The sequence below is a fragment of the Penaeus monodon genome, chromosome 38, assembly GCF_015228065.2.
Source record: "Penaeus monodon isolate SGIC_2016 chromosome 38, NSTDA_Pmon_1, whole genome shotgun sequence".
NCBI classification, from domain to species: domain Eukaryota; kingdom Metazoa; phylum Arthropoda; class Malacostraca; order Decapoda; family Penaeidae; genus Penaeus; species Penaeus monodon.
Window position 1 is genome coordinate 30,714,056 of NC_051423.1, and position 15,070 is coordinate 30,729,125.

Below are 15,070 nucleotides of genomic sequence, written 5' to 3' on the forward strand. Positions count from 1 at the left end.
ACCCTCTCTCCTCTCCCATCCTCTACTTCCTCTCCCTCTCTCTCCTCTACCTCTCTCTCCTCTCCCTCCCTCCCTCCTCCCCCCCTCCTCCCTCCTCCTCCCCCTCTCCCACACACACCACACCACACACCACACACCACCACCCACACACCACACACACATCTCCTCTCCTCTCCCTCTCTCTCCTCTCTCTCTCTCTCTCCTTCCTCTCTCTCTCCCTCTCTCCTCTCTTCTCCTCTCCCTCCCTCCCCCTCCCTCCCCCCTCCCCTCTCCACACACCACACCACCACCCACCACACACACACACACACACACCACACACACACACACACACCACATCCCCATCTCCCCCATCATCCATCTCCACATCACCACTACATACTACATCATCTTTCCATCCTCTTCTTACACTCTCATCTCTCATACTCCACTCCTCCTCCAACTCTCATCACCTCCCCCTCTCCCCCCCCTCCCTACTCCTACCTACACCTACACACACCACACACACACACACCACACACCAACAACACATTCACACCAACCACCCAAGGCAGCAACCTAATCATTGTACTTATACATTTTACAGGCACATATCTTAAGCATATTCACACCATATCTTAATTGCAACTCCTCACTACCTCCTATTGATCCTTACAACGTTACTACTTTAACAACGCAATCAGAACATACACCATCCTCCATGTGTAGGCAATAATAAATCAATTTTTATGTATTATTTTTTAGTATGCAGGCAATCTTAAGCATATTCCCCCACTAGTGCACAGCAATCGGCAATGAACACACAGGACTTCATGATTGCCCTAGATGTCTGGCTTCGAGCTCATGGCCACTGTGGTCAGACGCTTAATCAGACCATGGTAAGGAACCTATTCATTGTTCATGTTCTGTGTAAAGGTCATATTATGATTTTAGTATATCAGCATATTTTTTTGATGTATTATTGATTTTTAAGTTTTTGCATAGCAACGGTCTTCATGTGTTCCACATAATTCGCCCACAGGCACATGCACAGAATCCCGAGCAATTTGAAGCAGCAGACAAGGACTTCATGATTGTCTCCCTAGATCTGCTCTCAGGGCTTGCTGAGGGTCTCAATGGGCATGTTGGTCAGCTGGTTCAGCAATCCAACATTATGCAGCTCCTTTACCAGGCTATGCAGGTACTCTTTCCCTCTGTGTTTTTTGACGTAGATGGTTGAATAAAGGAGCAAATTGTTTCTTTTAATAGTGCCTTGTGAATGGCTAAAGCTCTCAGAGTAGTAGTACACTTACATTTTGTAGGTTTTTGGTGAGTGATTTGAGAGTAAAACGTCTGTAGTGAATTTTGCTTAGTTTCTGAACTAATAAGAGCCGAGTTAAAAATGTTAAAAAGTTTAAAATAGAGAGAAATTAATCTTTTTGTGGTTTTCTGTTTTTTTTTTCTCTTTTTTTCTCCTTTCTTCTTTTTTTTCTGTATTGAAAAGAAAAAATATAACCTAACAGACTGAAAATTCCAACAGGACCCAATGCCAGAAGTTAGACAAAGCTCCTTTGCACTTCTGGGTGACCTGACCAAAGCATGTTTCCAGCATGTGGCTCCTTGTATATGTAAGTAGATAGCCCGTTTATTTTGTTAATTTATTTTTCTTGACTTTTTTCAGTTTTCAGCATAATTTTTTTTTATATATATTTTAAGATAGTTTACTAAATGAAAAAAATAATTATATTTGCAGCAGTGATGATTTTGTTAAACACTTTTTGTTGTGGCCTATAATAACAAAGAATTTTTTTTTTTTTTTTTTTTAGGGTGACATGACTACTTTTTTAGATTATTAAATATTATATATGGACACCATTCAGTAAGGTTATGCTCATGTATTTTATTTTCTTAATTCTTGACTCATGTATTTGTTTACTTTTTTTCAGCTGAGTTTATGCCAATCCTTGGTCAGAATTTGAATCCAGAATTGATATCTGTCTGCAATAATGCAACATGGGCCATTGGAGAAATATCTGTAAAATTAGGTAAGTGGAGTAGCATGGATGTCTTGCCAGTCTTTAAAAGCTGTTTACTTTTAATTACGTGCCTCTGTGTGTGTGTGTGTGTGTGTGTGTGTGTGTGTGTGTGTGTGTGTGTGTGTGTGTGTGTGTGTGTGTGTGTGTGTGTGTGTGTGTGTGTGTGTGTGTGTGTGTGTGTGTGTGTGTGCGCGCGTACGTACACGTACACGTACACACATATACATACATTGTGTGTGTGTTATACACTTTTTTTCCCCCTCATATCCATTCTGTTGTTTGTAGAATAATGATCACAGGTTAAGTTTTACTTTTATTGATATGATCTTTTAAATATTTACAAGGTTTCCTGTGAGATGTACTGTTAGATGATTATATGAAACACATTTTAGAATATCGTACTTGTACCCATAGGAACTTTTTTTTTATTTTTTTTTAGAATGAATCAAAAGTACAGGTATTCCTAAGTTTATGATAGTTTTCTTTACTGTAGAATGAAGAAACATAAAATAAGACCATTGTTCTCACATGAAAAATTAAAAAGTTTGCATTCCCCAGACTTCATAACTAGCTGATCTGGTAAAATTGATTAACAATAGAATATGTGTAAATTAAACCGATACACAGAATTCACTTCAATACTAGAGAAAAGCTTGGTAAGTGACACTAGAAGGGAGTATATTCAGAGATGTCAAGCTCTGCAAAATAATGCTATGAAACTTGGCTAGTTTGCTACTTCTCATCATCTCCTCCTCCTATAGTATTTCATAACAGTGAAAACATTCTTTGACATTATACTTGAACTTCCCTCCCAGTTCAATTCGGCATCACAGGTGATTTTGAGTGCTGCATCCATATGGCAGGAAAGTTTGGGAAGCTGCTTTACAGTCCATTCACTGCGTTCTTTTTATTTTCCTCTTTCATGGAGCGCCGTCACCATGAATTGTATTGTTGTAAGGCTCATTAGAACTTTCTAGTGGTTCAGATCTTCAATCTGTATGACCGTTATATGTTCCATCGCTTTAACCCTACACCGACAGGTATCAGAAATCTAGGAACATTGTAAACTCTGGAGATTTCTGGCAACGTCCTGACTCTGGGAGCGGGAATCTGTTACATGGAACTTCCCGCTCCACGTGTTCTGGTGCATTGCCACGCGTACAGTTGTACCCTGCAGACCAAGCAATATGTTATGATGCCTGTACACATGATCCTTCAGGATGGTGTTAATCACATTGCTACTAGAACTGTTTATAAGAGGAGTAAATACTTCAAAGCATAGGTAGCCAACAGCCCCACATTAAATGTGTATGGGAGGGAGTAGAGTGGGTGGGGAAGGCACACTGTGTGTTCAAAATCTTGAGAACCACTTACCAATACATCAAACCACAGGTCAAATCACTAGTACTGTTAAAAGAGAGAGAGAGAGAGAGAGAGAGAGAGAGAGAGAGAGAGAGAGAGAGAGAGAGAGAGAGAGAGAGAGAGAGAGAGAGAGGGGGGGGGGGGAAATAACACCTTACAATAAAGATTACCTGTATTGCCATTTCTTGAACATTTATGTTGTGGAGTCACATTTAAAGAAAACCATAACAGGAGATGATGAAAGTTATGAGGATTACTGAGTCAATCGGTAGTGATTTCAAATTTCATTTCTTTGATTTTGTAAATACCTCATCAGAATTGTCAGAATGAGTGGTTGCATCATTGAAATCTATTATGTTTAAGTTCATTGATTTATATTGCCGTGAATTGCAGGACCTGAAATGAGAGTTTATGTGAACCTTGTCCTAACCGACCTCATCTTCATAATCAACAAGCCCAATACTCCCAAAACTCTTCTTGAAAACACAGGTATGTAAAGACCCATTTTGGCCACACTCGGCTCTGCACAAGGTTCAGGACCATGTTTAGTTCCCAGTTTCCCAGTCACTAGTAATTTTTGTTCTTTTACTTAAAGAGTGAGGCACAGTGTGATTAGTAGCATTTGCATATTAAATTAACCCAAAGAAATTTTATATTAAAGTTCAGAATATTGCCTCATTAAAATTTAAAAACAAAAATCATACTTACTGTTATGATTTCATTATTGGCTGGCCCATTTTCTTATAGGTGCTTAGACTAATACTCTCTTGCGTGTACTATTACCATTATGGTAATATTTTTTCTATGTATGCTGCTTGTAAAGTATTGGCAGAGTAATAAGCATTCATCACATAGTGGTTACCCATCAAGTTGCACTTAATGCCACTGCTTTTATTTGGGACTTATGTCAGTGAGATCCTAGGAATCCTAGGTTTGTGGAATTTGAGTGGTTAGTCCTGGGGATTCCTGATTCCTTGAAGACTGACAGGACAAGCTAGCACATGGATGTTCTGTTCAGTAAGTGCAGGATCTGATATGCTATTTCTTGCTTGACATGGCAGCACACTTACTTGTAACTGTTGGGTTGTAACCAAAGTCTTTTCAATGTGCTAAGTAGTAAACATTTGTGCCTCATTTATGGTTTCCCCTGTTTACTTATTTTTCTGTTTTGGAGTAAAATTTGATAAATATTTTTAGCATGCAGAACCACTAAGACAAGTGAATTGATTTAGAGAGAAGAAAGTTTGTCTTATACTGATCTGATTCTAGTTTGCATTACGTTCATCCATTAAGTCAGAGATGCTGTGCCTTGTCCTTGTCAACTGCAGTAAAGATAGACTTTCTTGGAAAGTGTGTAATGCCATTATCATGCTCCCTAGCTTGTCCTTTTGTCATCAATGACCAAGAAGGAAATTTGAATTATTGTTATAGTCTTAAGTGTTTATTATTTTTGATAAATGCCTTAATTTTTTTTTTTTTTTTTTTAATTGTACATAATTTAGTGTACTTAGTATTCCAAAGTGTACTAGATTTCCATCCTTAGCATCTTGGATTCAAGTTTCCTGTCCCCTAAATATTACTTAGGTACATGAATTGGAAGTTGAATTTGATGAAAGAGAGAAAAAAAAAGAGAATTGTATGCATTACAAGTGAAATGTTTTGCCTGTATAGATATTTACTATAGTAAGGAATCATTTCTTGATTTCAATTTTGTTAATTTTTTTTTTTATTATTGTTATTATTATTATTACTTGTTTTACCCCTGTTTTCATTATGGTTTTATTTTCTGTGTACAGTATATTTAATTTTGGGTGGGAGTAGCTTGTCCCAAAGGCCCTGTGCCCTTCTTGGTTTTAGACTGGGTTAACAGAACGGAACACAGGACCTGGTAGTTAGCCTGCTCTGTGTAGCACTTGAGTAAACCTATTTGAATTATTTTAGGATGAAATTATTATTGTTGTTGTTATTATTATTATTATTGTTATTATTATTATTATTATTATTATTATTATTATTATTATTATTATTATTATTATTATTAATGTTATTGTTATTACTATTTTGATATGTTGCCAGCAGCCTCTCCATTGAATAAAATCATCACACTAAAGTTTAACCATTAAAACCCCACAAAAAACAGATGCTTATATATGCAAGCATACACAAACACTACATACTTATTTACATACATGCACTTTATACTTTGTTAATGTTTTTATAAGTAACCAGTAATTTTGTATTATTATTACCTTGTCACTGAGTTTATACTTATTTGATTATTATTGTTGCTATTATTATTATTATTATTATTATTATAATTAGTATTGTTATTATTGTTATTATTATAATTATTACTTGTTATTGTTACCAATCTCCCCCCATAGGTTTGTTATCATTATGTCATGGTTTTCTTTCTCCTTTTCTTTTTTCCTGCGTGTTGCTGTGCTCTTTAGCCATTACAATTGGACGCCTAGGCTATGTGTGCCCCAATGAAGTGGCTCCCCTGTTGCAACAGTTTATCAGGCAGTGGTGTGTAAACCCTCAGTTTCAGTTGTATCTTTGACTTCCATTTAGCATTATCTCCACATTAATGTTTCTACTATATATTTTTTTTAATCAATGCCTCTTCACTGTTAGTAACACTTTAAGCTCTTTATATATATTTTTGCTAAAGTTGTTGTCTATCTTAGATATTTATATCTTCACCATATTAAATGCATAGTGTCAAATATTTGACCATTTTGGTGCCAGAGTGTGGTATTAACTATGGGATTTTTTCTTTTCTTTTCTTTTCTTTCTTTTTTTGATTTAAATATTTCTTTAAGTATTCCGGTCTCCACATTGCCTAAGTGGAGGCAAAGATTTTGAGACAAGTCTGGCCTCTTCATCTCAGGATAATGCTGGAGACTAGAATAAAAAAAAAGTCTTGTCATTCTCATAATTAAAAAAAATAATAATAATAATCCAAAGAGAAAAGGAAAAACTGTTCTTGCACCCGAGTGAGTCTAGCCCACAGTCAAAAGTCCTTTCTAGTAAGCTTTCAGTATTATTAAAGAAGAGAGTCTGTGGGATTTTAACATACCTACGCTACCTAGCCTGGGTCAGTGGTTCACCAAGCTTAATCATCTAGGTCTAGCCAGTCAAAGCTAGATGCACAAACATCAGACCTTTTGTTAAAAGTAATTTTTGTTGGTTTAAGCATGACATTTTTTCTCTTTTCATTCATTTGTTTATTTTATTTTACTTTAGATTTTAAAGATGTTTGGTTGTTTGAACCAGTCACCCCAGGTTAGGTACATTTTGTTGCTAGTAAGATAGCTTCTATGTTTTATAGTTCTTTAGCATAATTTTAGATGTAAATCATAAGTAAATGATAAAATTAACTTTAGTTTTAAGTACACTTGCCAATGAAAGATTTGCCCTTTAACATTGAAATCAATCTTAAAAAAGAAAAAAAAAAAAGAAAAAAAAATGAACTTCATAATTTCTTTCATTGGCAGTGATGAAAAAAAAATGATTTTGTAGAATTTCATAGCTTTGTATATCTTTGTTTCTTGTCATTCATTTGATAGGTGGCACTGATTTTTTAAATTTTAATTTTATCCCTCCCTCTGTTATTATGCTTTATAAAAGTGTTTTGTAAATGTACAGTCTGCCATATCCATGTTTAAAGTTGAAATTCACATGCTTGTTAGTTTAATGTCCCCCGTGCTTAATTTTTTGTAGCACGAAAAAAGAATTGTTCATGTTACTTTTGAAATTTAATCTTGGTTCATTTATTTGAAATTGATTTAGTTAATTTTGATGGTTTTACTTTTCCCATATGTTTATTGTCATTACTGTTATTTTGTTATCATTATTGTTATTCTTACTACTATTATCATTATTATCCTTATTATTATTATTTTCAAGACTAGCTGTGTCTGTCAGTGTCCCTCATTTTACATTTCATTTGAGTTTTACTCTAGGAATTATTTCTCCTTGACAAACCTCTTTAGATTGGTTTTGAGTCAGTTTGAACAAAATTCAAGATTTTTTCTCAAGATGAGTTTGATTGGACACTTTAGAGTCAGAATGAACCATATCTCTTGAGGTTTGGCTGGAGCCTGCATTGTGTGTATTTAGGTTTGTGGCAGAGACCAGAGCCCTTTAACCAACCATCTTTTTTTCTCTTTCTCTCTCTCTCTCTCTGCTTTCTTCCCATCCCCCCCCCCTCCCCTCAATGCCCACCTACTACTGCTGTGTGACTCCTGCTGGTCATCGTGGCAAATATGTCATGTGGTGCCTCTTTGCCGGAAAATCCCCCACCCCCCTGCAGGTGCATCTCCCTACGCAACATTCGAGACAACGAGGAGAAGGACTCTGCCTTTAGGGGTGTATGCAACATGATCAGCGTAAATCCAGGCGGAGTGGTGGAGGATTTCATTTTCTTCTGCGATGCCATTGCCTCTTGGGTCAACCCCAAGCAAGATCTCAAGGAGATGTTCCATAAGGTGCAGTATTTCAAGCGGACTTTTTTACTGACAATAAGTTGAATCTTCTAGTGTGCATTGATAGTGGATTTTGTTTACCTTTGGCCTTCTACCATTCTCTCCTTCCTCTTTCTCGCTTCAGTTCCTCATCCTTCAGCCTGCTCCTCCATCCTCATTCTCAGCCTCTTTTTCTCCACTCCTCCCTCCCCTTCATGTCCTTTCCTCCCTGTCTCATCTTCTTCCTTTAGTATCACCAACTTAGTTTTTTGCCATCCTATTTTCCAGATCCTTCATTGCTTCAAGGAGCAAGTTGGTGAGGAGAATTGGAAACGTTTCACGGAACAGTTCCCACCTCCATTAAAGGAACGCCTGACCCAACAATATGGAGTGTGAGCAGGTAAGAATCTGCTGAAAAGTCCTTTTTGCTTGGGAAACTGAAAGTAAGTGTCTTCAAGATTTTTTATTGAAAGTCTTAGAAAGATTTTCATTGATTTACATATCTTGAACACTGGAAGTTGCTAAATAGTTTTCTTAACTGTTTTTCCCTCCCAACAGGTGGTGCTGCGATCATGTCAAAACCAGAGCCCAGGATGAGGGAATTAGCGTCCTGGCCGAGCTCTGTGGCGTGTGCAGTTAGGAGGCCAGGGGGATCCTTTCAACCCTGTGCCTGGGTGGGGGGAGGGATCCACTTCTTCTCTCAGCCACTCTCCTCAGCTTGCCTGCCATGCATTGCTGTCTAGCCCTTCAGAATGCTGAACGCTCTCACTGCAACATCTGTGGAAGACGTTGAGCCGCAACAGGGAAGGAGCAGGCACTAGCGAGAGGTGGCTGCCGCGCGCATCGTCGAGGGAGGGACTTCGCGGACTGGGTGGGGGAAAGCGGAGGGAGGGGGGTGGTCAGCCCCTGGTGGGAGGGACTCTAGGTGGGAGGCTTAGTCCCCAGCACAGAACATCAGCACTAGAACACTTGTGTCCTGCCCCTTAACAGAGGGGTAGTGACGTTTGAGTGGGTGCATCATGTAGAGGCTGCCCCATTCAAGCTACATTCTCCTGTCACGTATTTCACATAACCTTGTATGTAGGTACAGTGATGATTTGTATTATGTAAGATATGTAAATACATGAAGTTTTTATTTTCTACATGATCACTTCTTGTAATAAGTCTTTCCTTGTGCCAATCATGGTATCCATGACCATATATATTTCTCACAAGTCATTGTTGTTTAGGTCATGTAGTATTTTGTCATTATTTCTCATCTATGCAAGGTGGGCTAGAATCCATCTGCAGGATGTTGTATTGCAGGAGTGATGTAGAAGGTCTGGGGTAGCGTGTGCCTCTTTAGCAGTAGATCTACCAGCCTGGCTCTTCCACTGTCTTCAGTGTATTGGATGACCCAAACACTTTTATAACTAATATGGTGCTACATATAACTTCACATACGTGTTGAGCAAATCACCTATGTCAAAGTAGAGAAACAATAAAGCAGAAGTATGAATTCTGTTAGCACTTGCAAATCCCCAAGAGCCCCATTTTTCTCAAGTTTTAAAATGAGCTCTGTGGATATCAATGCTTACGTAAATACAATAGCTACAGACAGACTATTAGGCTAAGTGGTACTCAGGCTGGTTGTTGTACTGTGCTTTACTGGTTTAATCTGAAGCTTTAGGACCTGGCAGAATTTTTTCATATCACTGGTTAAGCCAGTTTGTTACAGTATTTGGCACTGTTGTATGAGATTCTGTCTAATTTTTTACTATTATTATTACCTTTTTTTTTCCCCCTTTTTAAGATCCTACTGCTTCAGGGTAAACCATAATTTGTTTTCCCAGTGCACACATAGGACTTAATGGAAACGACTGTGATCATAGTGATTTTTTGATTTTTTGTACTGTTATGCAAAGTAAGTTAAATATCACATTTTTTTCTCTCTTGAAAGTCTTTACACATGAATCATTGATAGATGGGTTACATGCTGTGCAATAGATGTTACTGATAAAATGATGTTTATGAGTGGGGCATGTTATAGGGGAAGAACTACATTGTTTAGTAATGATATCAAGTGGGACCCTTAGCTTCATTTGTTGTAAAAGGGGTATAGAGGTTCTTGAAGAGTAAACATGAGAAACAAAACAAAATTATTAGGATTAAGAGCCAAAGAGTGTTCGAAGTTTAAGTACATTCTTGAGACCATTTTCTTACATCAGACACCTTCCAGAGATAGACATATCATCTTTGTATACATTGTCAACTCTTTGGTTCTTGTTAGGGGGCTGAAAATGATAGAATATTTTACACAATATGAAACTTGATATATGGGCTAATAGTGAGGGGCATTTATTATTTTTATTCTGATATAGGATTGATTTAGGGATCCATCGGGGGCAGATAGGAATTCATTGTTAGGGGCAATTTAACGTATCTGGGTTAAACATTTTTGAAATCTTAAATTTTGTAAGGGTGACAGTGGCAGTCAGACTACTAGCTAATAGTCTTTTTTTAGGTGCATCCATGTGTACTTGGGATTGTAGCAACCTCAGATCATGGTGGTCTTACTGTCTCTGGCAACCCTGGTAGCAGTTTGTTTGGTGTATCTGTAGACAAAATATTGTCAGTAGTGTTGTTATTTGCAGTGTTTCTTGCATGCCCTAAGTATGTCAGTATAATTACTACTTGCAAATGTAATGGTGACTTGTTAGTTGGCTACAGGGCAACAAGGTTGTGCAAGTGTTGGCCTTGCTAGCTCCACTTAGGGGTACATCATTTTACTCTTGGCCTTTGTAAATCTTGATATTGTACATGCATCAAAGTTATGTTTTTGAACAAAATTAGAGAACTACTTTTGGAAATATATTTTTACCACTGTACAGTGTGAATGTTTAGCTACACTGCAACAAGTAAAGGTTTACCCTAGGTGTATGTAGCAGTTTTACCAGCTAAGAGATGTTATTCCATGCAACACATTTTCAATTGGAAAACAAATGTCAAAAGTTTGGGACAGTTGTAAGCTTTCTCCCCATGATTTCCCTCTCTTCTTCATAGTATGAATAAGAATCTAAAGAAGATAATTGATTGAACATTTATGAAAAAGGCTAAAAATATATAAAAATTCAAAGAAGATTTCTCAATTTACAATCCAAAACACTTGTTTTAAGAAATTTTAGCAAATGATCCCAGGCTTTCATACCCCTAATAGTGGAGTTGGTTGGTTCTGTATAGTGACAAGTACATAGTTTTGGCCTGCCTTTTTTCTTATATTTTTCATTTAAATGTAAACTGGCACTCCTCGTCTAGAGCCAAGAGGTTTTAACATCGGAGGCTTCACTAGTAATATTCTAATGGCAATAGACTAGACACGGAGCAGCAGTTTAATGATTTTTGACCCTCATGGCACTATCAGAAAGCTATGTAATTATTTGATGTATAAAATTGTATTGGTGTAGCCCCAGTCTTGCCCATTTCTAGCTGCCCAAAATTGTGAAAACAACCTTCTAATATCTTGAATTTCCTTGTTAAAGGGAAATGTAAAAAATATATATTATTTTTCTTCCTTGCCGACTGCTCAAACATGCAGTCAAATCATGGCTTTCGAGTATTATTTTGGTATGATCTTAACTTAGATTGGTAATATGGATGAAGTTTGTCGCCCTTTTTGGAGCTCTTGTCTGTTTTGTCCTAGACTGTGCCTTAAAGTTGGAATATTCCCCTGACAGTCAAGTGGTTTATTTGTTCGCTCTCTGTGTGAACACATTGCATGCCAGTGTTGATAGTTGCGCCATTAACTGAAAACGACATAGGCTGGTTTATGAGGGAATAAGCTAATCAAACTTGTGTATTGTACCCTCATCAATATTGAATCTGAATTACTAACATTATATTGTATGAGTTTTAGGGAGAAAATAATGTAACCCTCAAATGCACCAACAATTATTGTAACATACACACCTATGCACCTTACTGCTTATTTGGGGTCAAGACTTGAGAGAATAATTATCATGTTAGCTTTGAAAAGAATTGTTATACACAATTGCATTGTTTGAATTGTGTGAAAGAGAGAGAGAGAGGGAGAGAGAGAGTAAATTTAGTGTCAACAGACACAAAGGAAGTTTCCAATAATGTCACCTTGCAAAGTGATTCTCATTTTTGTGATAGGCCCAGTCAAATGACAGTATGAGGTAGGCAAATTATTTGATAGGCTACAGTATTTGACAGTCATTTGGCAGTTAGGAAATCTCCCCCTTGCATTGGAGCCTCTTAGCTTGCTGTTAGGAAAATTGTTAGGCTGATGCCCCTTTGCGTATGAGGAGGTTTATAATATTGTGGCTAGGTCTGGGATAGGTTGTAGGGAGGGATGGATTGGTCAGAGACACGTGGATAGGCAAAAGTTAGGAGCTGGGTGGGTGCTTGCAGTCCAACTTGGTTAGCAATTGCAACACTTTCCAACATGTAGAGGTATTTATAATGACCATGTAAAAGATTGATGAAAAGAGAAAATAAGATTGGAATTGCTTATCAAGTTTGGGCATATTTTAATATTTAATTTATTTACCACTCTTATAGAATGGAGTGAGGGTGTATGGATGACAGCTGTATTTTTTGGATGATTGATTATTATATGACAAATTCGTTGTGTACGAATTTATTTTAATGCGGGTCCTCTTCTTAGTTTCTGATCATGCTCAGTGATAATACTAGAGATTTATAGTTATGGTTTTAACTAGTCATTAATGTGTTAGGGTTACAATTTTAGGTCCTTTTTCTTTTTTATCTTTCCGAGATGTTAGGTGTTAGGTTAATTTTATTCTATATTTTTGCTCATTTGCCCATGTTTTAGTACAAATATTACTGTTATTGATATCAATTTTTAAATGATATTTTGTTAACTATTAATTTTCATAAAAAAACGAATAAGTCTCTCAGGCGCTTGACCCCAAAAGAGTGCATGTAAGAGTGAGTGTTAACTGTACATGGAGGAACACCTTCTCTCTTTCCTAGGCCTTTCATTGTCATTTGTTGTTGTTCTTCCTTTTTCCATGTTTTATAAGTACTGAACAATATTATTTCTTGACTGTATAGTGTCAGTGTGATTTGTATTCCCTTGTTCGTGTTCAGCATTCTCTTAATTTACTTCATTCTTTCCATGCTGATATTATGACTATGTTAGTAGCACATTTCATATTCTGTCTCTTTCTAGGTTATTGTAATTATTAAAGTTATATTGTAATTTTTTATTATTATGATTATTACTACTATTATAGTTACAAATTACTATTACTATTACTTTGTCATCACCTCATCATTTTTCACTAGCATTGTAATGTTGTCATAGGTATCTGCATCATCATAATACTGCATGTGGGTCACTTAATAGACTGCCCTTTGACAAGTTTTGTACAAATTGTTGTTTTTTTGCTGTGATAGGTGTAAATCCTGATTTGTAAAACTATTGTGATATACTGTATGGTCTGCACAAATTTAGGCTCGAATAGTAGGTTCTCTGGTAGGTCCTTATTGGTTAATTTTGGCTGTAATTAGCAGTTACTTCGCGTGGCTTTCATGTATCTTGGGGAAGGATACCTTGTTGCCATATATTTTGATTCAGTGTAACTTGTATTATATATTGTACATAGAGAATTGATTCCCCTCTCCCCCACTTGACGCATTTCTGTCACCCCTTTTTTGCATGTAAAATGCTTTAGTCCTCCATTTTATCATTTTTACATATTTGTTCTGCCTGTCACACCGTACGTTTGGGGCTAAGGGAGTTGTACTCTTAAATTCATTTGATGAATGCCACACGGTTCTTAATATTTATTATATATCCTCATGAAACACATTAACTTGGGTTTCTCAAGTGTGGTAGTGTGTTGTTTGCTACATATATATGTAAGATGCTTCTCCCACTGGCCTTGTGAAAGTGTTTTTGAATTAGTATCTCATGCTTTTTACAGTCATGAATTTAAGTTGAAGAGTAAAAGTATTTGAAATGTCCTGACCAGACTGTAAGGAAATATTGTTACTTATTTTATACTAAATATTGTAGAATGTAATAGATAGAGTAGCTTTGATTGTACTTTCGAGAATTCCATTAAACCTATGGGCAGTGTGAAGTTTAATATGTTGTTGGTTATTGGTGACCCCATGCATTTGAATACCCATATCAAAATATCCATGCATGATTTTTATATATATATCTATATATACACATTAATACATTCTTTTCATAAGGCATTTTAGATGTTTTCCGAAAAATGCCTACATACAGGTGCAAGTTGTGCTTGAGGTGTAAAGGTGTGAAATCAATCTCGGCTTGATGGTTCCTCCAAGGGTTTGCTGCCAATTGTTCGCTTAGTGGGAGCGCATTCCACGAGTAACACCACGAGCGAGAACCTAGTTAGTTCTCAGACAAAGATGCTTTTCCAAGGTCATAGATGTTTGTTTGATTATTTGGTTTAGATTCGCTTTTGATTTCATTTATGCTGCATTTAGAAGTCAAGGATAAAGAGTGGCAGCTCAACCATTTTTTTTAAGTAAACAGAACAACGGCAGTCAAATCCAGGGAAAACCAGTATGTCATAAAAACAAAGGTGCAAAACCAGCCATGTCTTCTTTCCTATCGCTGTGGTAAAGGATGAGGAAGTGGTGGCACAGTAGCTTGTAAAGCATTACCAGTGGCCAATCTTTATATTACTAATAATTTTATGCTCAGGGAGGTGTTGCTGTTCTTAGGTTCACATGGGTCTCAGGGGTTTCCTAACTAATCTTAGCGTTTCTCAAACATCCTTTGTCTCTAGGAAATTTCCTTTTTAAATGTTTAAAAATAATTCTTTATAAATTTCAAATCCGATGAAAGATGTGTTATCGTAATCAAGAAGTGGGTTGACATGTAGAGAGCGGTCATTTGCTCATGGTTACTGTAACTACCCCTGCCTCATCCTAGTAAACACTGTGTTGTTACAAGTAGTGGTGCATCAGTATAAATGGAATGGTGATGAACGTGTTTTATTTTTTTCCTTTAAAAATAAGAAATGGGAATTGTGGTACCACCATTGTTTTATCTACTGTTAATACAAAGCAGTTTGATTATACGAAAGAAGGTATGTAACGGAATTTCCAAAGGTAGTCGAAGAAAAAACGTATAATATTTACTGATTGTTTAATAATAATCTCTAAAAGATTAAAGTAATGGTCACATTGATTTTTTTTACATTTCATCTCAATAGT

At 36.7% G+C, this 15,070-nt stretch overlaps 1 protein-coding gene across 1 annotated transcript in view; it reads left to right on the top strand.

Moving 5' to 3' along the window:
* Positions 1-14,839, top strand: part of LOC119596787 (transportin-1-like) — a 48,477-nt gene extending 33,638 nt beyond the window's left edge. Inside the window, exons 16-24 of the mRNA XM_037946112.1 lie at positions 779-878; positions 1,022-1,180; positions 1,520-1,607; positions 1,926-2,024; positions 3,771-3,866; positions 5,831-5,906; positions 7,696-7,870; positions 8,135-8,246; positions 8,405-14,839. Coding sequence (XP_037802040.1) covers positions 779-878; positions 1,022-1,180; positions 1,520-1,607; positions 1,926-2,024; positions 3,771-3,866; positions 5,831-5,906; positions 7,696-7,870; positions 8,135-8,242 — 901 coding nt within the window. The 3' untranslated portion in view covers positions 8,243-8,246; positions 8,405-14,839. The remainder of the gene's footprint in view (positions 1-778; positions 879-1,021; positions 1,181-1,519; positions 1,608-1,925; positions 2,025-3,770; positions 3,867-5,830; positions 5,907-7,695; positions 7,871-8,134; positions 8,247-8,404) is intronic.
* The last annotated feature ends 231 nt before the right edge of the window (positions 14,840-15,070 follow it).